Consider the following 25,030-nt stretch of genomic DNA (forward strand, 5'->3'; position numbering starts at 1 on the left):
CAAACAAACACGTATACAAAATCAGGCTTTCATGGTCGAATTGCTGCAAAAAAAAACACTACTAGAGGACTCCAATAAGAAGAAGAGACTTGCTTGGGCCAAGAAACACAAGCAATGGACATTGGACAGGTGGAAATCTGTCATATGGTCTGTTGAGTCCAATTTGAGGTTTTTGGTTCTGTGTCTTTGTGAGATGCAGAATAGGTGAAAGGATAATCTCTGCATGTGTGGTTCCCACCGTGAAGCACGGAGGAGGAGGTGTGATGGTGTGGGGTGCTTTGCTGGTGACACTGTCAGTGATTTATTTATTTTGAATTCAAGGCACACTTAACCAGCATGGCTACCACAACATTCTGCAGCGATACGCCATCCCATCTGGCATGCGCTTAGTGGGACTATCATTTGTTTTTCAACAGGACACTGACCCAACACACCTCCAGGCTGTGTAAGGGCTATTTGACCAAGAAGGAGAGTGATGGAGTGCTGCATCAGATGACCTGGCCTCCACAATCATCCAACCTCAACCCAATTGAGATGGTTTGGGATGATTTGGACCGCAGAGTGAAGGAAAAGCAGCCAACAAGTGCTCAGCATGTCATACTGGAGTTGCCTGAAGGCCATGCAGTTATACTGGAGCTGCCTGGAGGCCATACAGTCATACTGGAGGTGCATGGAGGCCATGCAGTCATACTGGAACTGCATGGAGGCTATACAGTCATACTGGAGTTGCCTGGAGTCCAGGCAGTTATACTGGAGGTGCCTGGAGGCTATACAGTCATACTGGAGCTGCCTGGAGGCCATGCAGTCATACTGGAGCTGCCTGGAGGCTATACAGTTATACTGGAGTTGCCTGGAGGCCATGCAGTTATACTGGAGCTGCCTGGAGGCCATACAGTCATACTGGAGCTGCCTGGAGGCTATACAGTCATATTGGAGCTGCCTGGAGGCCATGCAGTCATACTGGAGCAGCCTGGAGGCTATACAGTCATCCTGGAGCTGCCTGGAGGCCATACAGTCACACCGGAGCTGCTTGGAGGCTATACAGTCCTCATGGAGCAGCTTGGAGGCCATACAGTCATCCTGGAGCTGCTTGGAGGCCATACAGTCATCCTGGAGCTGCTTGGAGGCCATACAGTCATCCTGGAGCTGCTTGGAGGCCATACAGTCATCCTGGAGCTGCTTGGAGGCCATACAGTCATCCTGGAGCTGCCTGGAGGCCATACAGTCATGCTAGAGATGCCTGGAGGCCATACAGTCATACTGGAGCTGTCTGGAGGCCATACAGTCATACTGGAGCTGTCTGGAGGCCATACAGTCATCCTGGAGCCGCTTGGAGGCCATACAGTCATCCTGGAGCAGCTTGGAGGCCATACAGTCATCCTGGAGCTGCCTGGAGGCCATACAGTCATACTAGAGCTGCCTGGAGGTCATACAGTCATACTGGAGCTGTTTGGAGGCCATACAGTCATACCTGAGCTGCTTGGAGGCCATACAGTCAGACTGGAGCTGTCTGGAGGCTATACAGTCATACTGGAGCTGCCTGGAGGCCATGCAGTCATACTGGAGCTGTCTGGAGGCCATACGTTCATACTGGAGCTGTCTGGAGGCCAAATAGAGAATCAATCAATCCAATTATATAAAAATAGTAGCACAAGAGGAATATAATCCAAAGAATGAAGCTATATTCAAGGAGTACCAGTACCATATCACTGTGTAAAGGAACAAGGTATTTGAGGTAGAGGTAAAGTGGTAAAGGGTAAAGGTACATGAGGTAAAGGTACATGAAGGCAGGGTAAAGTGACTAGGCATCAGGATAGATAATAATAAGAATAAAGAAAAGAACAGAGTAGCAGCAGCATGTGAGTGTGTGTGTGTGTGTGTGTGTGTGTGTGTGTGTGTGTGTGTGTGTGTGTGTGTGTGTGTGTGTGTGTGTGTGTGTGTGTGTGTGTGTGTGTGTGTGTGTGTGTGTGTGTGTGTGTGTTAGTGTGTGTGTACTGTATGTTTGTGTGGCATTGGTATGCTTATGTTTGTTATGTGTTTGTGTGCGTATGTAGTGTATGTGAATGTGTGGGGGGGGTTTGTAAGAGTGACAGTGTTGTGTGTTTGAGTGAGTGTGTATATAGTGTATATATACTGGAGCTGCCTGGAGGAAAAAACATGGCTCCTCCTCTTTCTGTCATCTCTAATCGCCCTCTTTCTCCTCTCTCCTTCTTATCTCATTTGAGGGAGACTCTCGCTTTCTTTATCTACCCTTTTTATGTCAACTTCTTATCTCAATTTCACTTTATCTCTATCTGTTTTATAGGGCTGTACTGTAAAAATGACTCTTCACTTAAACTCCATGGATGAATTATGAGTAACCATCACACAAAAAAAGTAATCACATGAAAAAACAGGTGTTTCATTGATGTCCTTACCCAGCCTTTTTTGTGTGAAAATACTGTGAAATCATGACATTTCATAAAATACAACATGAGAATTCTCAGGTTATACATTTTAGGGTGTTTATTGAAAAGTAAATCTCACCTCTTTGACAAAATCACAATTTTTATACAGGTAATAACTAATCCCTTCAGACAGGCAGACAGACAGATAGATCCAGACAGCAGACATGAAGGATGTTTCATCAGGGGGAAATTAGGTCAGGCTTGGCCACAGTTGTCATTCATCATCGGGCGAGTCAAAGCATTGAAACCCACCGACAGCGATGAATGTGAACCGGTACCCTGCTCTGTGAGAGTTGGTGAAGAGATAGCGTCTTTTCCTTATGACATCATAGTGGGTGAAGAGATAAGGCCTTTTCATAGCAACATCACTGCTCAATGAAGGACCTCGTTGGCAGCCATCTTGGTAAGGGCTACAGTATGTACTCTAATCCAGATGAGGTGAGTGTTTTAGTGCGAATGTGTGTGCAAAGATGTGAACTCAAGAGGCAGGGTACACTCAACACTCGATGGTTTCTCTAAGTCACAAACTCACCGACAGCGTTGAATGTTCACTGGGACTTGAATGCTAGAGACAGATTTACTACCAGACCTGCCTACAGCCTACTGTGTCATTACCTGTTTTACTGTGTTTAATAGGTGCAAACTAGTAACCTGGTGCTTCTTAGTAAAAATAAATGGGTTAAAAAAGACTCCAATATAGAATGTAACATAACACACAATCCGGATTACATACACCTGTACACATATGTCACGATCGTCTATGGGTGAAAGAGTGGACCAAGGCGCAGCGTGTGAAAAATACATCTTCTTTTAATGAAGGGAAAAACAAACAAAACAACCGATCGTGAAGCTAAGATGAACTAAGTGCACACATGCAACATAGAACATAGACAATTACCCACATTAACTTAATGCCTATGGCTGCCTTAAATATGGCTCCCAATCAGAGACAATGAATGACAGCTGTCTCTGATTGAGAACCCTTCAGGCAACCATAGACTTACCTAGACAACTACACTATACACTACCCCATAAACATACAACACCCCTAGACACTACAAAAACACATACATTCCCCATGTCACACCCTGACCTAACTAAAATAATAAAGAAAACAAAGATAACTAAGGCCAGGGCGTGACAACATAAGAACCCAAAATAGAATGTAACATAACACACATCATAACCCACAATCCGGATTACTTACACCTGTACACATAAAACCCCAATATAGAATGTAACATAACACACAATCCGGATTACATACACCTGTACACATAAGCAGTGATCAAAAACATTGCTTGCTCTTTGGGGATTTAGGATGGGTATCTGTATTGCACTTTGTGACAACTGCGGATGTAAAAATGGCTTTATAAAATACATTTGACTGAACAAAGTACAGTGGGAAATCCCACATTTAACTTGCATATAGAATGACATGTATAGATGACAACTCATAAATTGCCATCTATTTCACACACACGCTCCCGAGTGGCGCAGCAGTCTAAGGCACTGCATCTCAGTGCTTGAGGCGTCACTACAGACACCCTGGTTCGAATCCAGACTGTATCACAACCGGCCCGTTATTGGGAGTCCCATAGGGCGGCGCACAATTGTCCTGGTTTGGCCGGTGTAGGCCGTCATTGTAAATAAGAATTTGTTCTTAACTGACTTGCCTGGTTAGATAAAGGTAAAAATAAATAAACACTAGACTTGCCTCCTCTTATGTTTTGGGTATATAGCAGGGTCCTGTGCAGTGTTTGGTCAGAGGTTCAGACCCAGCAAGAGGAGGAGAGGGAGCGGTAGGTCTTGTTCAGTGTTTGGTCAGAGTCAGTGTTTGGAGGTTGCTGTGCTGCTGAGTGAGGTATAGCATAGCCACTGTTGGGTTGATCATCTGATTGTGGGGGAGGGTAGAGCGAGTTAAGGGTGAGGGGGGTCACCGGGTAGAGAGAAAGTGGGGGGGAAGGAGAGGAGGAATGGTTGGAAGGAGTAGAGGTGGAGGAAGGGAGGGAAAAAGCGGGAGGGAGGCTGTCTGGGCAGGGGGGTGTTGATCGATTCCAGGCTTGGCGTTTCCAGACAGGCTGAATGGTCAGAGGTCACCTGGTCTCATTTCCTATGAAAGAGAGGTTGTGTGTGTCTGTCTGGTTCGGCCATGCGTGTGTTTGTCTGTCTGCTCCCGCACTCCTCCTGTATGGGGCTGGGCTGGCTGCTCACATAACAAGATCACATGGATATACCGCCAGCAACTAACATCTAAATAGATACTAACACCCATGCACACCCCCCCTTACACACACAGCTGTATCCTATACACTTATTAAAACCCACGTCATACATGTATAATTACCCACGGACATAAACATATACATATATCCAAAACATGTAGGCTATTAATATATTTGCACACATAAACAAACACACATGCATATATTAATAGGCTACATATATACAGGGCTTGACGTAAAATGTTTTAGCCACTTGTCTAACACACACATTTATTGTACTATCCTTGTGGGGACCAAACAATTGATTCCCATTCAAAATCCTATTTTCCCTAATCACTAACTCTAAACCTAACCCCTAACTCTATTGCTAGCCCTAATCTTAACCTTAACCCTAAACCTAACCCTATTTCTATCCCTAATCTTAACCTTAACCCTAAACCCTAAGCCTAAAAAATTATTTTTCTTGTGGGGACTGGCCAAATGTCTGAATTGTACTTGTTTAACTATCCTTGTGAGGGCTTCTGGTCCCAGACTTCTGGTCCCCACAAGGATAGGAAAAACAAACCACACAAATTGCAGACAGGGAGAGCATGCTAATTGCACCCACACAGACAGTGATGGAGTGGGGACACTTAACACTCCACTGTTAGCACAACTCTCTGCTAACAACAACCAAAATAAACATTTAGCATTGACCCTCACACACCCTCACATGCAAACACACATGCACTTACGTACGCACATGTCCACACACACAGAGCGAAGGGGTAGCGAGGGTTTTACTCTGTCTCTGTCTGATATTGCTGAATTGCTATGTCAGGGTCAGTGAATTAGTGTGTGTGTGTGTGTGTGTGTGTGTGTGTGTGTGTGTGTGTGTGTGTGTGTGTGTGTGTGTGTGTGTGTGTGTGTGTGTGTGTGTGTGTGTGTGTGTGTGTGTGTGTGTGTGTGTGATGTGTGTGTGTATATGTGAATGAGAAGACAGATTACAGTCCTTGATGATGGTCTAGGTCTCAGCATTGTGGTGGCTGGAGTGTGAAGTGAGGAAAAGTGGGGGAGGGTCTGAGAGGAAGGATAGGGTCATGACCAACCCCCGTCCCCACTTCTCCTCCCACCTGGGACTTGAACCCATGACCCTATGGTGAATGAGTTCAAGGGAGCCACCGCCATTACTGTGAACTGTGTGTGGGTGTGTGTCTGTGTTTCACATGAAGGTTCTGTGTGTTACATACTTGCATAGTCATTTTCAACACAGTCACTAAGACTGTGTTTACTTTTGTTAGTGTGTGTGTGTGTGTGTGTGTGTGTGTGTGTGTGTGTGTGTGTGTGTGTGTGTGTGTGTGTGTGTGTGTGTGTGTGTGTGTGTGTGTGTGTGTGTGTGTGTGTGTGTGTGTGTGTGTGTGTGTGTGTGTGTGTGTGTGTGTGTGTTTGTGTGTGTGTGTGTGTGGACGTGTTTAACTATTCTTGTGGGGACCAGAAGTCACTACAAGAATAGTAAACGAACAAAAGGTTGACCAGCTGGGGACATTTTGTTAGTCCCCACAAGGTCAAATGCTATTTCTAGGGGGTTTAGGGTTAAGGTTAGAATTAGTGTTAGGGTTAGAATTAAGTTAAATATTAAGGTTAGGAGCTAGGGTTAGTTGTAGGGTTAGGGTTAGGAGCTAGGGTTAGGTTTAGGGTTAGGATAAAGTTGAGGTTTTTGGGTTAGGGTTAGGGTTAGGGTTAGGGTTAGGGTTAGGGTTAAGGTTAGGATTAGGGTTAGGTTTAGGGTTTGGGGTTAGGGAAAATAGGATTTTGAATGGGACTGAATTGTATGTCCCCACAAGGTTAGCTATACAAGACTGTGTGTGTGTGTGTGTGTGTGTGTGTGTGTGTGTGTGTGTGTGTGTGTGTGTGTGTGTGTGTGTGTGTGTGTGTGTGTGTGTGTGTGTGTGTGTGTGTGTGTGTGTGTGTGTGTGTGTGTGTGTGTGTGTGTGTGTGTGTGTGTGTGTGTGTGCGTGTGCATGTGTGTGCATGTGCGTGCGTACCAGTCCCAACTGAAGTGAATGGCAATTGCATTAAAGTATTGATCCAGTCTGGGGCAGGTAGACACAGACTCAGTCACCCAGACGAGGGGGAAGGTCCATCACCATTCCCATTACCTCTGACATCTTCATCAATAACCCTCACAAAGACACGCACGTTAATGTATTATGCCTAACGCTCTAAAACAGACACACATTCAGTGGCATGGATTCAATTAGTACTATCAAACCGACATGGGTAAGACGACAACATGCACTGTCACTACTATCATACTATCATATAACACTCTGAGGTGTGAATGGAAATCACTCACCACAAATAAATTCACTCGCTGGAACTCATACTATTGTGAAAATGTTCTCCATGCATGCATGACTACATAGATGCAAATTAAAACACTAGCCATGCAAGCCTCCATTAAATAGCCCCCAGTAGCTGCATCATGCATTAATGTCCAAGCACACAAACAGCCCTTGACACATTTGTCACATCATATTTATGTCTGGTTGTAAGAAACTCTTCCATAGGATGACAATGCACTCAGATGTTATATCCAGATCTATGAAAGTGCTATGTCCTTCCTTACAACATGGAGATATACTTTATATACAACATTACAAGAAGGATATAAAAATAGTAAATGACTGTAATGATTTGAGATAGATTGCAGGTAGAATGCACTTACCCTCTGTCCTCCTGTGTCCAGCCCCTACACATGCAGCCAGACACTCTGTCTCTCTCTCCTCCTCTCTGCCCCCTCCGTACGCCAAGCCCCGTTTCTCTCTCTCCCTCGCCCCGCATTCCTCTATCTCTGTCTATCCCTTCCTTTACCCCCTCTCCTTTACATCCTCTCTTTCTCTCTCTCTATTCTCACTCATCCGTCTCCTTCACCCCCCCCCCCCAGTGCCTCTCCCGGTTTTGTATTTTCTTCATTCCCCTCCCGGTCTATCACTCTCTTTCTCTCTCTCCTTCTTCACCTCTCTAATGTCTTCTTCCTGCTGCTGTAAACTTAACTGCAGACTGTCTGGTGTTTCTGTGCCTGTGTGTGTGTGTGTGTGTGTGTGTGAGAGAGAGAGAGAGAGAGAGAGAGAGAGAGAGAGAGAGAGAGAGATAGAGAGAGAGTGGGAAGTGCAAACCAGGACATGCAGCCTGTGTCAGTTTGAATGAATATTGAGCACGCTCTGCTTCTCTCTATTCCCCCTGTCCCCCTCTCTGCCCCTCCTCCACCCTGTCTCTCTCTCCCTCTCGTGTGTGCTTGCATACTCTCTCTCCCACCTTCAAAAATGTTCACACTCCATTTATATTTATACACATGCCACCCTTAATCCCTGTCATTCCACTATCTTTATTCTTTCTTTCTTTCTCTTGCACACAAACACACACACACACACACACACACACACACACACACACACACACACACACACACACACACACACACACACACACACACACACACACACACACACACACACACACACACACACACACACACACACACACACACACACACACACACACACACACACACACTGTATTTATTAACCCCCGTTGTATAATACTATCATGTAAATGCTGCTCTATTCCAAGTCTTTTGTAACTGAAAGACTATAGACTCACAGGCATGTCATTATTTATTGGGAGATATTTGTAGCTATGATGTTTCCTTTTGTAGTCGTACTACTTTGATAAAGAAACTAAAACAAATCTAAATTTAGCCATGTGCCAAAAAATGGCAAGTGAAACAAAAATACTGTTACTTGTGTTTTGTATCTTCCATAGAGTTTGGATGAGTGCATTGGTTCAAATTTTATGAATGTAATTTGCATGAAATAAAACTAACCAAAGCCGAACACAAATAAAAAGTAAGCGTGCTGTTGTGGGATAAACCTAAAAACAGAACAATTCCCCCGCGTTATTGATAAACCTCTCCTCCAATATCATTGTTCCTCTCCTCCTCCTCCTGCTCTCTACCACTCTCTCCATCATCCGCTCTCCTTCCTTAGTTACATATTGATTAGTTAGTGTGTATGGGGCTGGTGCTGCTGTGGTCATTGAGGTCAACATGGTGGCCAGACAACCCCCTCCCTCTCTCTTCCTCTCTCTTCATGCAGAAGACAGGCATGCAAATTGCAATCAGCTATAGAATTATGGGGAAAAGATATGGGACAACAATGCCAACATTCTCCAGAGACTATTCCTGTACTGGTGAGTGGAACTGAATAAGAGCTTTTCCTTGTTCCAGTGTCTCTCAACCTTGGGCCATGCGGGACCGGACATGATATTGCTATTCCTTCTTTGTGGACCACTTACATTGAAACAAACACTTGAGAGTTCACTAAATCTGTATAAGATAACAATTTGGCAAACCAAAAGACCAGCAGAGGAACATCGCTTTAGTCTATGACATCATGGTTGTCCTCTCCCGATCCATATATAGAATATGAGGCTGAATATCCTGTATGTCTGGTCCTGTCCTAATCCTATTGACCTGCAACTTGGACTGAGGGGTAGACGTAACATAGTAAATGAAAATCCGGGACACTGAAATTAGTATGATATGTTATGTTTGGTATTGTCACGGATCCCTCCGGAACTTTCATTACGCACACCTGTCCCCTATTCCCACTGATTAGTACTTGTATAAGTGTGTCCTTTGGTTCCCATTGGGCTGTCGATTATTGTTACAATGTCCATTGGTGTGTGTGAGTACCTGTGCTGTGTGTTTTGGCTTTCGTGCCATTGTGGATTGCGCAGATGATTACGGGTCTTGTCCCGTGTGCTAATTATTGTGCGCGTGTGTTATTTATTCAAGGTACTCGCTCTTTTGTTTGGGTTTCTACCCTGTGTTTTTGTTACGTGTTTCTTTGGTCTTTGTCCCCGTGCCTTTACACGGGACGCCATAATTTGGGCTTAATAAAAATAACTATTACGCATTCCTGCGCCTGTCTCCCGAATCATTTATGCCAACGTGACAGGTATGGTATGTATTCATTTGTGAATGTCCATCATCCATTTTGTATGATATGTTACAAATTACAATTCGTATGATATGTTATGAATTAAAATTAATATGACAAACCCAAAATGGTTTTCCAGTAGATTATCCTTTGTTCAAAAATTGCCTTTTTGCCTTTATACAGATTACAACTTCTCATTTCCAACTAATTGAAAATGACATTTTGTTTAAATTATCACCCTTTCTTAAACAAGCCATACAATTTCAGTTTTCTCCTCCAAAAAAGATAGAACAAATATTACAACAAATGTTATGGTTAAATTCAAATATACTGATTAATAAAAAAACATTCTTTAACATTCTTTATTATTTTACAACAAACTAGAATGGTCCAAACACACCAAGACAGTTGTGAAGAGGGCACGACAAAGCCTCAGGAAACTAAAAAGATTTGGCATGGGTCCTGAGATCCTCAAAAGGTTCTACATCTGGAACATCGAGAGCATCCTGACGGGTTGCATCACTGCCAGGTACGGCAACTGCTCGGCCTCCGCCCGCAAGGCACTACAGAGGGTAGTGCGTACGGCCCAGTACATCACTGGGGCTAAGCTGCCTGCCATCCAGGACCTCTACACCAGGCGGTGTCAGAGGAAGGCCCTAAAAATTGTCAAAGACCCCAGCCACCCCAGTCATAGACTGTTCTCTCTACTACCGCATGGCAAGTGGTACCGGAGTGCCAAGTCTAGGACAAAAAGGCTTCTCAACAGTTTTTACCCCCAAGCCATAAGACTCCTGAACAGGTAATCAAATGGCTACCTGGACTAATTGTATTTTGTGCCCCGCCAACCACTCTTTTTATGCTGCTGCTCTGTTTATCATATATGCATAGTCACTTTAACTATACATTCATGTACATACTACCTCAATTGGGCCAACCAAACAGTGCTCCGAGACAGTGGCTAACTGGGCTATCTGCATTGTGTCCCGCCACCCACCACCCACCACCCACCAAACCCCTCTTTTACGCTACTGCTACTCTCTGTTCATCATATATGCATAGTCACTTTAACCATATCAACATACTACCTCAATCAGCCTGACTAACCCGGTGTCTATGTAGCCTCGCTACTTTTATAGCCTCACTACTGTATATAGTCTGTATTTTTACTGTTGTTTTACTTCTTTACCTACCTATTGTTCACCTAATACCTTTTTTTCACTATTGGTTAGAGCCTGTAAGTAAGCATTTCACTGTAAGGTCTACCTACACCTGTTGTATTTGGCGCACGTGACAAATAAACTTTGATTTGAAGAAATGTCCTCTCACTGTCAACTGCCTTTATTTTCAGCAAACTTAACATGTGTAAATATTTGTATGAACATAAGATTCAACAACTGAGACATAAACTGAACAAGTTCCACAGACATGTGACTAACAGAAATAAACCAAACGTAACATATCATACTAATTTGAGTGTCCCAGATGTTCCTTTACTATGTTATGTCCAGTCTATGAGACCAGCCTGATTGACCAGCAGTGGTCATCTGCTGATAGACCACACAAACTGACAATGACCACACTGACCCCTCTGGTAGAGAGAATGAACATCAGCAGTCAATGGAGGAGAGGGGGATGGGGTTGGGAGTCATGGTCGAAAGGGGGCATAGGGGAAGGATGAGAGGAGGGGAAAGGGGATTGAGAGACGGCTGGGTGGAAGGATGTAAGATAATAGAGTGGTGATGGATGACAGGAATTCCATGCTGATTAAAACAGTTTTAATACATTTCATGTTCTTTCCCATTTATGTCTTAGAGATTGTAGACTGGTATTATCACTTCCTATATTGACTTGACCATAGAAATAGTATCTCATTCTAGTTCTGTGGACTTGACACACATAAACAGAGTGTATGAGTACCTGCATCCATCCCAAAACAAGACTGTTTGGTTTGAATAATTTGTATTATTCATGAGCATTAGATTTGACAAGGGGTTTTGAACCATAAAATATTAATCCTTCAACTAAGGCAGTTCTGATCCAGAACACTTATCTCTCATTGGTGACATTCGACCGTCCTCACCAGTGGTTTGTAAATGACAATTGTTTCACCTTTTGACCCCTTTGGGCTCCGGAGTGGCGCAGGGGTCTAAGGCACTGCATCTCAGTGCTAGAGGCGTAACTGCAGTCCCTGGTTTGAATCCAGGCTGAATCATATCCGGACATGATTTGGAGTCCCATAGGGCGGCGCACAATTGGCACAGCATCATCTGGGTTTGGCCGGGGTAGGCCGTCATTGTAAATAAGAATTTGTTCTTAACTGACTTGCCTAGTTGAATAAATAAAAAATAAGGTCCATTTCAGGTTAGTCTTTGGTTCCATCCTGGGGTTGGGTTACAAAGAATCTGAACCTCAGGGGTCAAGATCCAAAAGGGGGCCAGCCTCAGGGCAGGTCCTCAGTCACCTTTTGAAACTCTTACCCTGATAACTGCTGCCATTGTTAGTGTGTATGCTTTTCTGAGTTTTTTCAAGTAGCCATCATCCAGATACAATAATGTTGCTGAGCTGTTCAGAGATATCATGCACATCTGGGATGCGCTGAGTGAGATGTAGGCTGTGTATATGTCTAGACATGTTTGAGTATGTTTGAGAGTCTAGTTCTGTTTGAGCATGTTTGAGAGTCTAGTTCTGTTTGAGCATGTTTGAGAGTCTAGTTCTGTTTGAGCATGTTTGAGAGTCTAGTTCTGTTTGAGCATGTTTGAGAGTCTAGTTCTGTTTGAGCATGTTTGAGAGTCTAGTTCTGTTTGAGCATGTTTGAGAGTCTAGTTGTTTGTGTGAGAGACTATTAGTCCACCTTGACTCGTGTGGCAGACCTCAATAGCTCCCTGTCCTTGTGTGAATGGCCCCTGATCAGGATGAATGATCCTGTCCTAAAGATCAAATGGCGATCAGTAACTGGAGCCAAAGCAGGATCAGTGTCAAGACAACAGCAGGATCAATAACAGACATGAACAGAGGGAGAAGAGAGATGGAGTGAAAGAGAGATAGAAGGGTATGAGAGAGATTCATCTGGAGAGGATTTTTCCACAAAATGAGTTAAACTCCACAATGATAAGGGAGGTTGGTCAAAGGCAATACGATTAACGGAATAATTACTCTCAAACGTTAGGAAGAAAGGATGCCCATTCTATCTGCCTGAAGGGCATCACAGCAATACACAGCTTCTGTAATCCCAGGAAGAGGCGGCGGCAAAAACACTGATTGACTTACCTCAGGGAGACAAAAACTCACTTCTTATGGAAGAAGTCACACATTGAGAATTAATGCTACTGTGACAATAGTCCTGAGGAGGAAAGTATTGAAAAACAGTCTGGACTGGAGGAATCAAAAATGGCTACCAGTTCCACTTAAATGTAATATCTTGGTATATTCTTCCCTGGATAGTGCCTCTGCTTTGTCTAAGATCAAATCATGGGGAGGTATTCAGAGTAAATGATCATCACAAAACTCAATTTCTTTACAATAGTACTTTAATTTGACAATAATTCATAAATGATAAATCCAAACCATTTAGAGGAGGCTTATTGTATTGTTAAAGACATGCACCGGAACTTTGGCGACTTTAAGTATTTTTTAAACCTCCCGCTTTGGGCTGGATGTGTCAATGTGTAGTTCATACATGCATAATCTATGAGCAGAATTACTGTTTCACCTCAGTTAACCACGAAATCCATAGTTTGAAAGCAACTGTCTTTCTGGAAGCTGTGCTTCGCCATTCTCCTAAATTGTCCCCCACATGGGCCAGCCCCTAAACAATTCTAGTTCTAGCTAATGAGCTTCAGCCCCTCCCCATTTGAGTGACAGCTAACAAGATGCACACAGCAGAGCGAGAGCAATGACATGGTGCACATGTGTGACGTAGTACGCAATTTCCGGGGACCACTTTTAGCTTGTGAGCTCTACTTTCAGAACTACTGGCTAAAACTAATTCCAAAGTGCCAGAGAATATCAAGTTAGTTGAAGTTTGTAGTGGCTGTTTAGAGAATCTCTTTAACAGGTTGCTGACCATGGCATCAATTATCATATCTCAGTATAGAGCACTATATACCAAATAAGTATCATTAGTAAACTGTTAACAGTAATTTATTTTATAAAGGAGACCCTTTATCATCATGTCATGTGTAGCTATAGTCCAGAGTGTTAATAGGCTTGGGCGCTATATAACACATTACACAGTGCAGAAGGTACTCACACACTTTACACATCTCTCATACCATCTTGTCATCCAATAAATATGTCCATTCAGAGATTCTTGTTCAGCCATCTCATTATGTGTCCAGTAGTCATTGTCCTGCTAGTGTGAGTCCATTGGTCCATGACACATTAGTCCTTTGCTTGAGCTTGTGTCTGCTACTCCTGTGTCTCCGTCTCTGTCAGTGTCAGCTCCTGTGGTTCTGGGTCAGGTAGCTCCTGTGGTTGAGCTACAATGCCTGTCTTTATTTTCATTGTTTCTACAAGATCTAAACTGTCCATCTTTATTTGTTCTACAATGCCTCCCTCCTCCTCTACGGCTGCCGATGCCTTTTCCTTCTCCTCATTCTCCTCCGTCTTCAGAGGCATCCATGACTCTTTGTGCAGCCTCTCGTTATTCTCCACCCCCTGGACACCAGGGGGCACTGTGGCGGCCATAGCAGGCGGCAGGTGCTTGAACTCTTCGTCGTTCACATCATAGTCCTTCATCTTATGGTCCAGGATCCACCAGCGACCCGCGAAGCCAACGTCCAGTACCCGCGTGTGGACCTCCCTCCAGGGGATAGAGAGGTTGGAGCACTGGGCCTCGTAAAGACTGGCGTCCGGGTTGTAATCGGCGAAGTAGGTGAGTGAGACCATTCCCAGGCTGAGGTGACGTAACCTTCCCTCGTTACGAAGCTTCGCAAGCTTCTGCACGTGCCCATCCGATGTTCCACTGCGTATCCACGGCGTCAGGAGCCCGAGCTGATTGGCTGTATCCAGGACGGTGGTCTCGAAGGAGGCGTCGTCGGGGTTTGTGTAGATGCAGGTGCCGGCTCCACCCAGAAGGCTCAGGTAGATGGAAGCTTTGATTGGCCTCTCCCACGCGCCCACCACAATCTCACGACACGCCTCCTTGTAGTCTCTGGACATGCCGCTAAACCACACACCTGATGGAGAGGGGAGAGAATTGTGAGAAAAAGACAGACAGCATTCACACGAGATAAGATAGGTGGTTTACTAAAACAAAGGCAAAACAGACTGACACAATATCCCTAGACATGGTAGTGAGGCATGCACACAATTATAATGTTTTGTGTGCCAACACTGTATTCTATTGCATTGCATCTCCAAGCTGACAGGAACTGTCTCAGAGAGGTCACAGCAATAACCTCAGTCACGTGCCTTCCTCCACCCTGTGATTGCAAGCAGGGGCAACTGTGAAGGATCAAAAGCTAACAATGCCTTTACATAGACGTGTATGAAGTACATTTTCAAATCTAACTAGTGTAAAAGCCACAATGTGATACAGTTTGTTTGAAGCTAATGTCACATAATCTGATAACCTCATGAATGACTTTGGCAAGACGGTTAAGCAAGAAAGATCATAGGTTCGTAAAGGCGTGGTGGGCTAACACGGCAACCAAGAGATAGATCCGTTTCTTACCCAATTTGCTATTTTTCAACCTCTCCCATCGGGTGCCATTGATGGGTGCTGCTCCTGCTTCTGCTACAGAGGTGGAGCACCATCTCCTGAGCACCCACGACGCAGCCATGTTCGTCAAGACAGAAGCCGATCGTTCCGGAAGTTCACATTCGGACTGGCTCGGACCGGAAAAACACAGCGGTCTTCTTGATACATTAATTTCCAATGTGAAAAAATGTAATTTATTGAGACAAAATGGCATGTCAGTAAAAAGTTGTATTATTATTATTTTTTCCCGTAAAAAAAACTAATATCAAATATTCAGTTCTGCTTAAAAAGAATGTCATTAAATCCCTGTAATATCACTATAAACTAATAAATATCATGTAAGTACAAATGTTATTTTTTTAACATTCGGATAACACCCATATTACAAAGAAAACACTCACATTTGGCGCACCGCATTATCTTCCGTCTGTACCTGGTCACGTGAACACGATTGACCGTCTTGAGCCAACACAGAATCCGTTGTGTACATAAGGTGACGTGGAACAGGCGAGTGATAATGTGAATTTAGTGCACCATAGTTGAAATTAACACCATTAGCTAGCTAGTTTATTCAGACATCCAACGCAGTACACATTTTTTAAAAATATTTAACTATGTGCTGCTGTTGTTAGGTGAGTTGATATTTAGATATAAAGTGAGAAAACAGTGCTAGCTCGACAGCTGTCAGGCTAGCGAGGCGGTCGTGTCAGCACTGCTAACATAGCTGACTGGCTCGCATTGCGGATACAACACAACAGAACCTCCTGTGACAAACAGGTAAGTCTCGGATCACGACGGCCAACGTATGACTATAAATCTGAAGCTAGCTAGCTAAAGTTACAGTAAACTATAGGCATAAACATGACACACAGACTGCTAGCCTGCCAAACAGGTCAACACAAACTGTCATTTGTCAGATAAAAAAAATTGCACCTGTATATTCGATGTCGCAAGCCTACACATGATGCTGTTACGTATGCTTTAGAAGGCAGCCAACAAAGAGAACATCTTGTTCATATGTAGCAAAAGCTAGTTGGCTACCCTATCCGGGAGAAGAACACAGACTGTTGCCATACGTCAGCCTCAACAGTTAAGAGTACATTTTCTCATCCTTCCAGGTCTTGCATGAGGTGGTCATCTTTCCAGAGTTACCATGGCGAGTCCAGATGATCTGAAGTTCCAAGGTGAGGCTCATGGAGTGGCTCCCATCCTCCTCTCTGTTTATCCCCTTTCACCTCCTCTTCCCGTCTCTCCTTGTCTCTACATCTCTCACTGCCACTGTCCCGCACCTCCTCTCTCGGTCCCTCCCTCATTCCCTCACTCTAACCACCTCTGTCTTCTTCTCCTCTAGAGTTTGATGAGGCCACTGACCTGCTGTTAGCAGACCCTGGGGCCTCCACCCTCAGTATGTCTGGCTCCAGCAGAACGGCCCCGGTCGGTGCCACTGGGGACATCAAACTGGACATGTCCGATGATGAGGGACAGGAGGAGAGTTCAGAGGTCAGGATGATGAATGAGTCCAATCATATCGCTACATTGATAATCTGACATTTTGCCTTTGTAATGACGTTTGCACAAACAGCCAAAAACCAAGCAATATGGGGATAACTGATTGACATTACTGTTTACAGCTCCTAAGAGGGGAGAAACAAACTAGCGGCTTCTGGACCTTTGAGTACTACCAGTCATTCTTCAATGTGGATACAATGCAGGTACAATATGCTTGAAATAACATAGAATAATCTGCACTCATGAGACTGGCCTATATGTTGCTGTTTAACATCTGCCATATAGAAACTGTAAATGTAGTGGTGTTAGTTGCTGTACAATGTCCATTGGTTGACTGACTTCCTGTCATGGGATGCAGGTGCTGGACAGGGTCAAGGGGTCGGTGATGCCTTTACCAGGGCGGAACTTCATCAAACATACCCTCCAGTCGAGTCCGGATTTATATGGTAATGGGACACATCACCACTATAGCTTAGATACAATTGTTCCTAGATAGTTAGATCTGAATTAGAATGGACCTTAGAATGTTAACTTTTATAGCCGTAAAACTGGAAGACAGTTTGCCAAACTCTGCATATCTTAGGTTGTAATGTGAACCACCTCTACCCAGACTAACCTTACCTCCTGGTCTCCCGTATGTCCAGGTCCCTTCTGGATCTGTGTGACGCTGGTGTTCTCTCTGGCCATCAGTGGAAACCTGTCCACCTTCCTGAACTCTCTGGGGAGCCCCCATTACCACTACAGACCCCAGTTCCACAGAGGTATGGTACCTGGGGGTTACAGCTTGGCTCCTTCTCAATGGTTTCATGTGAGATTTGCTATATAAACAAAAAAAAATGGCAGTGTTGATGTTGCTTACTTTTTCTCACTCCCTTAGTGACGATAGCTGCAGTAGTGATCTTCCTGTATGCCTGGCTGGTGCCCCTGGGTGTATGGGGTTTCCTGACCTGGAGGCAGAGGGAGGAGAGGCAGCAGAGTGGTTACTCCTTCCTGGAGACGGTGTGTGTCTACGGCTACTCCCTCTTCATCTACATCCCCACCTCAGTGAGTCAGCAGACACACACTAGTGAATGTCTGGGTCGTATTCAGCTAGCAAAACATATTCATCCCCCTAGCTAAATGTTTTGCAATGGAAAATGAAGTTCAGATGGTACCTACTTTACAGTTTCATAGTTTTCAGTTTTTGTGCCTATTGAATGACCCTGTTCTTGATAGTATATTTCTATCTGATTGGGACCCAATCCGAACCAATTAATGCAGAACATCTTATTCTCAAGTAACAAACCAATCACCTCCCTCAGGTGTTGTGGATCTTACCATTCGAATGGCTCCAATGGCTCCTCATCCTGGTCGCCATGGTAATCTCTGGGTCGGTCCTGGTGCTCACCTTCTGGCCCGTTGTCCGCGATGACACCAAGGTGACTGCTTTTGCCACCGTGGCAACAATCGTCGTTCTCCATGCGCTGCTATCAATTGGCTGCAAGGTAAGAGCCCACTATAAGAGTGCTATGGGTAAAAGTTACCTAGCCCCATCCTCCTAGGCCCTGTTCAAGTACTTTGAAGAAGAATGTCAGTGATCATGGTCTGACATGAATATAGAAAGTAGAGTCCTCATTTCACTTATCCAGGGAAGGATGGACTTTAAAAATGTTTGAACCAGGCCCTAATCATAATCTAAATGGGAACGCCTCAGGGGAAATGTTAAATGTCTCATCTCCAACACCCTACTTCAGTCTATGGCTAGCTATAAACCTCATAGTTCTTTAAGTTTCTAACCCTTTATACCCGTCCCCTCTGTCCCTCTATGCTATCTTTCAGATGTATTTTTTCCAGACAGTGACTCGCACACCAGTTCCTACACTCGCACCCAACCACACAGCAGCATATTGACCAACAAGACCCACTGACCAAGAGGAACCGGAGGGAGATGTGTCCCAACACTTAATGACCTCTTCTCATAGTCACAATGTTTGAGACCACTGGGGAATCTGAAAGGACTAGATAAAAGGTTTAGGCTTTTGTTACCTACTCTGTGAGCATTGGAAGAGTAGCTAGCTGGCTAACTGCCAAACAGATGATGGCGATCTCGCCATTGACTAACTACATTGTTGTTGTGTGAGGACGATGTGAGTCGAGAGGGAAAAGTTGGATGAAATCAGAGTTTACGACACCTGCGTGGACGTTGTTTTGAGTTTACAGCTCAGTGGGTCACACATTATCCAGTCCTTTCAGATCAGAGAAGGGGACGTAGCGAATTAGGGCCTGCATACTCCGATGCTCGAACCAATAATGATAGAGGACCGACAAGTGGTCAGAAAGGTACCCATAACGTTGTTGGAGGTTCTGGGTGTGTGAGCCCTACTCTAGTACATTATGGACTTAACTGGACCAGCAGCCCATTAAAAGTGCTGTGCAATTGACTACATATGTTATTACAAAGAGAAGGGACAAGGATAGAGGCCTATGAGTATAAGCAAATTATGGGTTATGAGGATTGCATTGGGGGAAACTGTCTTGCTTATGCTGCAGAAATGATTCCGCTGTAAATTCTGCACTTGTATATTGTAATAAATCAATATTTATCATGGAGAAGTTGGGTGCACCTCAATAGTCGGAGACTTCCTCATCTCTACTTTTATCGGCACTAAAAACATAGGAAAGGCGGAAGCATATGAGATCTGCTCTAACCAGCTCAGTTCTGTCATGACAAGGAAAGGAATTCTTTAGACTTGAACTCCTCAGCTGCAGTCTGATCTTGAGATGCACCTATTGAAGGGAAATGCTGTATGAATGTTTAATGATGTACTAATACAGGGGTGGCCAACCTTATCCATAAAGGTGCATGCTTTTGTTCCAGCCAAGCAAAAACACCTGATTCTACAATCAGATGAGATGGATCAACAGGTATGTTACAGCTTGGCTGGAACCAAGGCCCACGCCAGCCCTCTGCGGGTGAGATTGTACACCTCTGAACTGTGAGATTGAAAAGGGTTGTTTTAGAACTCAAACCACTCCTATGACCTGGAACACGTGTAGTACTGTGCTGACTAATGTATCCACACAACTTTTTCTTTTTGTAGATAGACTTGTAAGGAAAGGGTTTGTCAGTGTATTTATTTTTTCCTCTTTGTTCAGACTTCTGGGTTTGTGTGAATAAACTGTAGCGTCGTCTTCTTGGTGTTGACTAAAGCCCGAGGGCAGGGGTCTCTAACTCCGGTCCTGGAGTGCTATGTCTTGGCAGGCTTTTGTTCCAGCCCAGCACTACCACATCTGATTCAATTAAGATTAGTTGGTAGGTGCTGGGCCAAAGGCCTGCACAACTAGGGGCTGCGAAATATCCACCATCTTGATTTCAACCGAGGAAGTCGAGAGAACCCAGGTATGCAGCATTGGTTCCAGCCCTCTGCTTACTGTACGTAGAAAACATTGATTCTTGCTAGGCCCAGCAATGATCCCTGAGATTTATGGGACAGCCGAGCACTCCAAAGGTAGTTGCTTTGTGTGTGTGCTTGGAGGACATACATTTACAGCTATATTCATTGGGCACGTCAATGTCTGCTGACCATGTAGACTCATAGTGTAAGGCACAAGATTTGACTTACCCTCAAGGTGACGTTATAAAATCAGATTTCATAAGTCGTCCCTAACTGCTGGTTTTGGTTAGGAAAATCTGATCCTAGATCTGTGGCAATTTCTTACAACGAACAGGAAACGGCACAATAGTCTTCCTGATGCACTTTCCATCAATTGAGGTCCCAGAGAAAAGTAGTGTTTGAATGCTAAGCTAGCAACTATCACAACATTGGTGTTAAAAATCTAACTGTAATATCTAAAGGTAATTATAAGACCTGATCCAAATATTTTTGGGGGGACTTCTCCAACATTTAATTGACTCCTTTTATACTTGTTTTTTGTTTGTTGCTTTTCTGTGAAAGAAATAAAACAAATAAAGACAACTGAAAAGTTAACCCTACAAACTAGCAAGACATTTTCTCTTCATAAAACTTGCTAAATCAAAAAAATGTAATTAAACTCAGTCCACAAATTGTGACTGTAAGCAATGCATACATGTCCATTAAGTCTTTGTCTGAAGGTTGGGCAATCAACTTGCCCGGGAAAGGAGGGAGGAGAGGTTTAGATATGTTAGAGTCTGGATATCATAGGGAAAGAGGTGACTCCCTCTATCCCGAACTCCCCACCTCAGTCTGAACGGCAGTCTCAAAATGAAGGAAAGGAAACCGGGGAAGAATGTAAACTAGGATACAGCTGCTCCAATGGCCGACATCAGTGTCCTTGGTCCATACTGTCAGTCTGTCTTTCTGTGGGTTCATCCTGCTTCCACCAAAACCATCGGCTCACTGCAATCCTGATTGGCTATGAAGGGGAGTGGGGGGCCGGGTCTGCTGCTGTGTCCTCGAAGCTCATTGGCGAGGTTCTAACAGAGTTCCAGAGTTGGTGTTCTTCAAGATCCCGTTCTACAGGGTTCTCTTACACACTGACATCTAGGCTACATCTCAAATGACACCCTAGTCCCTATACAGTGCACTTAATTTGTCCATGTGGCTCTAGTCAAAAGTAGAGCACTCTATATGGAATAGGGTCTTTTGAGATAGGCTAAAGACTACTACTATGGATAACCAGACAAACACCTTGGGGGGAGCTAGCTATCGCTCTGGAATGGGGCCGTTTAAGGAGAGAGGCTCTACAGGCAGGTGGAGAAGTGCCTCGATATGAAAACAAAATGGCGTCAGTGAGGGGTGTTCATAGTGTTCTACTGTACAGGAAAGCCCCCTGTCCTTTCAGTGCAGATCTGTAGTGGGGGACATCCAATCCAGCGATAAGGGGAGGGGGGATAGCGACTGGCTGTAGTGGATGGGGTTGGGAGTGTTTGGTGGAGGAGGGGGAAGGGTGGGGCATCACACGGGCACTAGGGGAGGCTAAATGTCCAAAAGGGAGGAGAGGGAGGGAACCCGGATAAAGGAGATGATACCTGCTGTAGTCGTGCAATGAGTTATTCTTTGTAACAAAAGTCTCTGTGTTGAATGTGTATGTGTAGGTGTACATGTGTCTGTAAAGCATGAAAAGGTCCAGTCAAACAAAGTTCAGTTCAGCTCTCCATTCAGAAAAACTGCCAATTCTTTGTGCTGATCAGTCTGTCAGTTGAACGTAGAGGTGCTGCCACCCTCTGGCTGGACTGGTGATATCATAGCAGCTGCTGCACGATGATGAGAGGGAGGGAGGGAGACGGGGAACAGCTCTCAAAACGGAGAGAGCAGCGGGGAGGGACGGATATGAGAGAATAACTCCTGTGATAGAGAGATGGACAGTAAAGGAGAAAGGAAGGTGCTGAAGGGACAACACGACAGCACTGGTTTTGGTATTCTGGTTCTGGCCGGTCGGGGGGAGGGGCTAGTAGAGGTCATGCAGGGGTTCGGAGGTGAAGGGTGACGAGGTCTTAACTCCCATAATGCATGGTGTTGCTAGGGATGGCCATGGGAGAGGCCATGGAGATGGCGGGTCCCCCCATGGTGAACTGGTTGGTGACGGGATAATGCTGCTGCTGCTGGTTAGAGCTGCTGCTGCTGCTGCTAGGACCTGATTGGCCAGTAGAAGCTCCTGGAGAGATGGGGGTGAGGGGGAGAAAATGGGAGGGAGAGAGAGGGAAAGAATGTTATCACCTTCCCCTGATTGGTTGTGGGCCAACTATGTCACATACTTCAGAATCCATCCCCTCCATTTACACAAATGATAGGAGTTTAGGAAACTTGACTTTATGTAGTTTAGTAATGGGTTTCTCAAACTCGGTCCTGGGCCCCCCCCAGGTGTACATTTTGTTTTTTGCCCTAGCACTATACAGCTGATTCAAATAATCAAAGCTTGATGAGGAGTTCAATATTTAAATCAGCTGTGTAGTGCTAGGGCAAAAAACAAAATGTGCAGGACCGAGTTTAGGAAGGACCGAGTTTAGGAAACCCTTGTATAGTGTATAAGGAGACGTACCCTGGACGATTCCGGTGCTCATGATGGAGCCCATCCTGGAGTGGGTGTGATTCACTATCCCTGTGTTCACTGAGGGCGGGAACAGAGGAAATAGTGAGACTGTATTAACGCACACACAAACGTGCAAACACACACAGTCAGTCACACTGTCTGTGCTTGTCTGTCAGTCAGTCCATCAGTCCGTAGTATCCTACCGAGGGGGATGAGGTTGTTGTGGGACACCGTCGAGCCGCTGCCCATGACCGTACTGAGGTCATAGGCTGTAGGCATCCCTGAGAGAGAGAGAGAGATGAAAGGATGAGACGGGGAAGAGAGTGAGATGGGGAGGAGAGAACGAGAGAGATGGGAAGAGAAAGGGAGCGAAATGGGAGAAAAGCACAGAAGCATAAGCATCCTTTCTCTCTCACACACCGTTTCCCCCTCAGAGAGAGTATGCATCCCCTGTCTATCAGCTGCTCTGTTAGCCTGATCTATTCTGTGATATCCCTACAGTTTAGTAAGACATTTGGTCATGATGTTGTATGGATGCTTTTGCCTGATGATGCTATCATGGGTCAGATTGTGTGTGTATCGTCTGTGTGTTTACCTGACACAGCATTGTTCTGCCTCATGCAGTGTGTGTGTGTGGGTTCTGCCCTGTGCAGTGTGTGTGGGTATGTCCTCTGTGTGTGTCTCCTCTACCGGTATCCTCTATGTGTGTGTATTTACCTGACACAGCCATGCCCTGGCTCATGCTGTAGGCCCCCCCAGTGTTCCACATGGTCTCAGAGGGGGAGGTGTAGTGCGACCCAGGAGGGGGGGTGGGTGTGCTGCCTGTGTACCTACAAAAACACACACATACACAACAACATACACGCCATGAGAGGGAGCTCCCCTTCCCCCCCTCGTTATCCTGAATGGCACAGGCCGAGGGCAGCGGAACAGACCAACTCACCTGAAAAAGGGGTTCTTCAAGTCCAGGAGGTTGCTGGACTTGGAGCCTGTCTGGTCCACTTGGGCAACAATACTGATGTCGTAGCTTTGTCTGTGAGGAGGGAAGAGAGCCGGGGATTGGTATGGGAGGAGAGCCGGGGGGTGGTATTGGAGGAGAGCCGGGGGTTGTTATGGGAGGAGGTGAGAAGGGAGGTGGATAGATTAACACAGACCAACAGAGCAGCACAGATTCAGCAAGCACACATATATAGAGTGCTTTTGGGAGGTATTCAGACCCCTTGACGTTTTCCACATTTTGTTACATAGAATTTTCTTTTTTAATCCCTCAATCTAAACACAATATCTCATAATGACAAAGCAAAAACAAGTTTGTAGACATTTTTCCTGATTTATATTATTTAAAAAACTGAAATATGACATTTACACAAGTATTCAAATCCTTTACTAAGTACTTTGTTGAAGCACCTTTGGCAGCAATTATAGCCTAAAGTCTTCTTGGGTAGGACGCTACAAGCTTGGCTACAAGTACCCTGGGACTAAACACTTCTCTCTGCAACTGGATCCCGGACTTCCTTACGGGCCGCCCCAAGTGGTAAGGGCAGGTAACAACACATCTGCCACGCTGATCCTCAACATGGGGGCCCCTCAGGGGTGCATGCTCAGTCCCCTCCTGTACTCCCTGTTTACTCATGATTGCACGGCCAGGCACGACTCCAACACCATATTTAAGTATGCCGATGACAACAGCGGTAGGCCTGATCACCGACAACGTTGAGACAGCATATAAGGTCAGAGACCTGACCGTGTGGTGCAAGGAGAACAACCTCTCCCTCAATGTGATCAAGACAAAGGAGATGATTGTGGACTACAGGAAAAGGAGGACTGAGCACGCCTCCATTCTCATCACAGGGCTGTAGTGGAGCAGGTTGAGAACTTCAAGTTCCTTGGCATCCACATCACCATCAAACTAACATGGTCCAAAAGCACACCAAGGAAGTCGTGAAGAGGGCATGACAAAACCTATTCCCCCTCAGGAAGCTGAAAAGATTTGTCATGGGTCCTCAGATCCTCAAAAGGTTCTACAAGCTGCCCGCTGCACCATCGAGAGCATCCTGACGGGTTGCATCACTGCCTGGTATGGTAACTGCTTGGCCTCCGACCGCAAGACACTACAGAGGGTAGTGCGTACGGCCCGGTGCATCACTGGTGCCAAGCTTTATGACATCCAGGATC

The 25,030-nt window shown here is 45.1% G+C and overlaps 3 protein-coding genes across 3 annotated transcripts; 1 reads left to right on the plus strand and 2 right to left on the minus strand.

Moving 5' to 3' along the window:
• Positions 1 to 13,163: 13,163 nt before the first annotated feature.
• LOC139573731 (mitochondrial import inner membrane translocase subunit Tim29-like) lies at positions 13,164 to 15,848 on the minus strand. Its single transcript, XM_071397527.1, has 3 exons — positions 15,757 to 15,848; positions 15,329 to 15,513; positions 13,164 to 14,831 (listed from the first exon to the last, which is right to left on the minus strand). Exons 1-3 carry the CDS (start codon positions 15,843 to 15,845, stop codon positions 14,062 to 14,064), a joined length of 1,044 nt encoding a protein of 347 aa, XP_071253628.1. The 5' UTR covers positions 15,846 to 15,848; the 3' UTR covers positions 13,164 to 14,061.
• A 146-nt stretch (positions 15,849 to 15,994) lies between these two features.
• Positions 15,995 to 20,035, plus strand: LOC139573737 (protein YIPF1-like). The gene is made up of 9 exons (XM_071397539.1): positions 15,995 to 16,132; positions 16,474 to 16,539; positions 16,707 to 16,855; positions 16,987 to 17,067; positions 17,223 to 17,310; positions 17,509 to 17,625; positions 17,742 to 17,908; positions 18,166 to 18,348; positions 18,683 to 20,035. The coding sequence occupies exons 2-9, from the start codon at positions 16,509 to 16,511 to the stop codon at positions 18,752 to 18,754; spliced, it is 888 nt and encodes a 295-aa protein (XP_071253640.1). The 5' UTR covers positions 15,995 to 16,132; positions 16,474 to 16,508; the 3' UTR covers positions 18,755 to 20,035.
• Positions 20,036 to 20,724: 689 nt separating this feature from the next.
• On the minus strand, positions 20,725 to 23,922 carry LOC139573744 (histone-arginine methyltransferase CARM1-like). The gene is made up of 5 exons (XM_071397549.1): positions 23,799 to 23,922; positions 23,573 to 23,685; positions 23,059 to 23,136; positions 22,865 to 22,933; positions 20,725 to 22,480 (listed from the first exon to the last, which is right to left on the minus strand). Exons 2-5 carry the CDS (start codon positions 23,622 to 23,624, stop codon positions 22,320 to 22,322), a joined length of 360 nt encoding a protein of 119 aa, XP_071253650.1. The 5' UTR covers positions 23,625 to 23,685; positions 23,799 to 23,922; the 3' UTR covers positions 20,725 to 22,319.
• Between the last annotated feature and the right edge of the window lie 1,108 nt (positions 23,923 to 25,030).

The sequence above is a fragment of the Salvelinus alpinus genome, chromosome 1 (assembly GCF_045679555.1).
Source record: "Salvelinus alpinus chromosome 1, SLU_Salpinus.1, whole genome shotgun sequence".
Taxonomy (NCBI): Eukaryota; Metazoa; Chordata; class Actinopteri; order Salmoniformes; family Salmonidae; genus Salvelinus; species Salvelinus alpinus.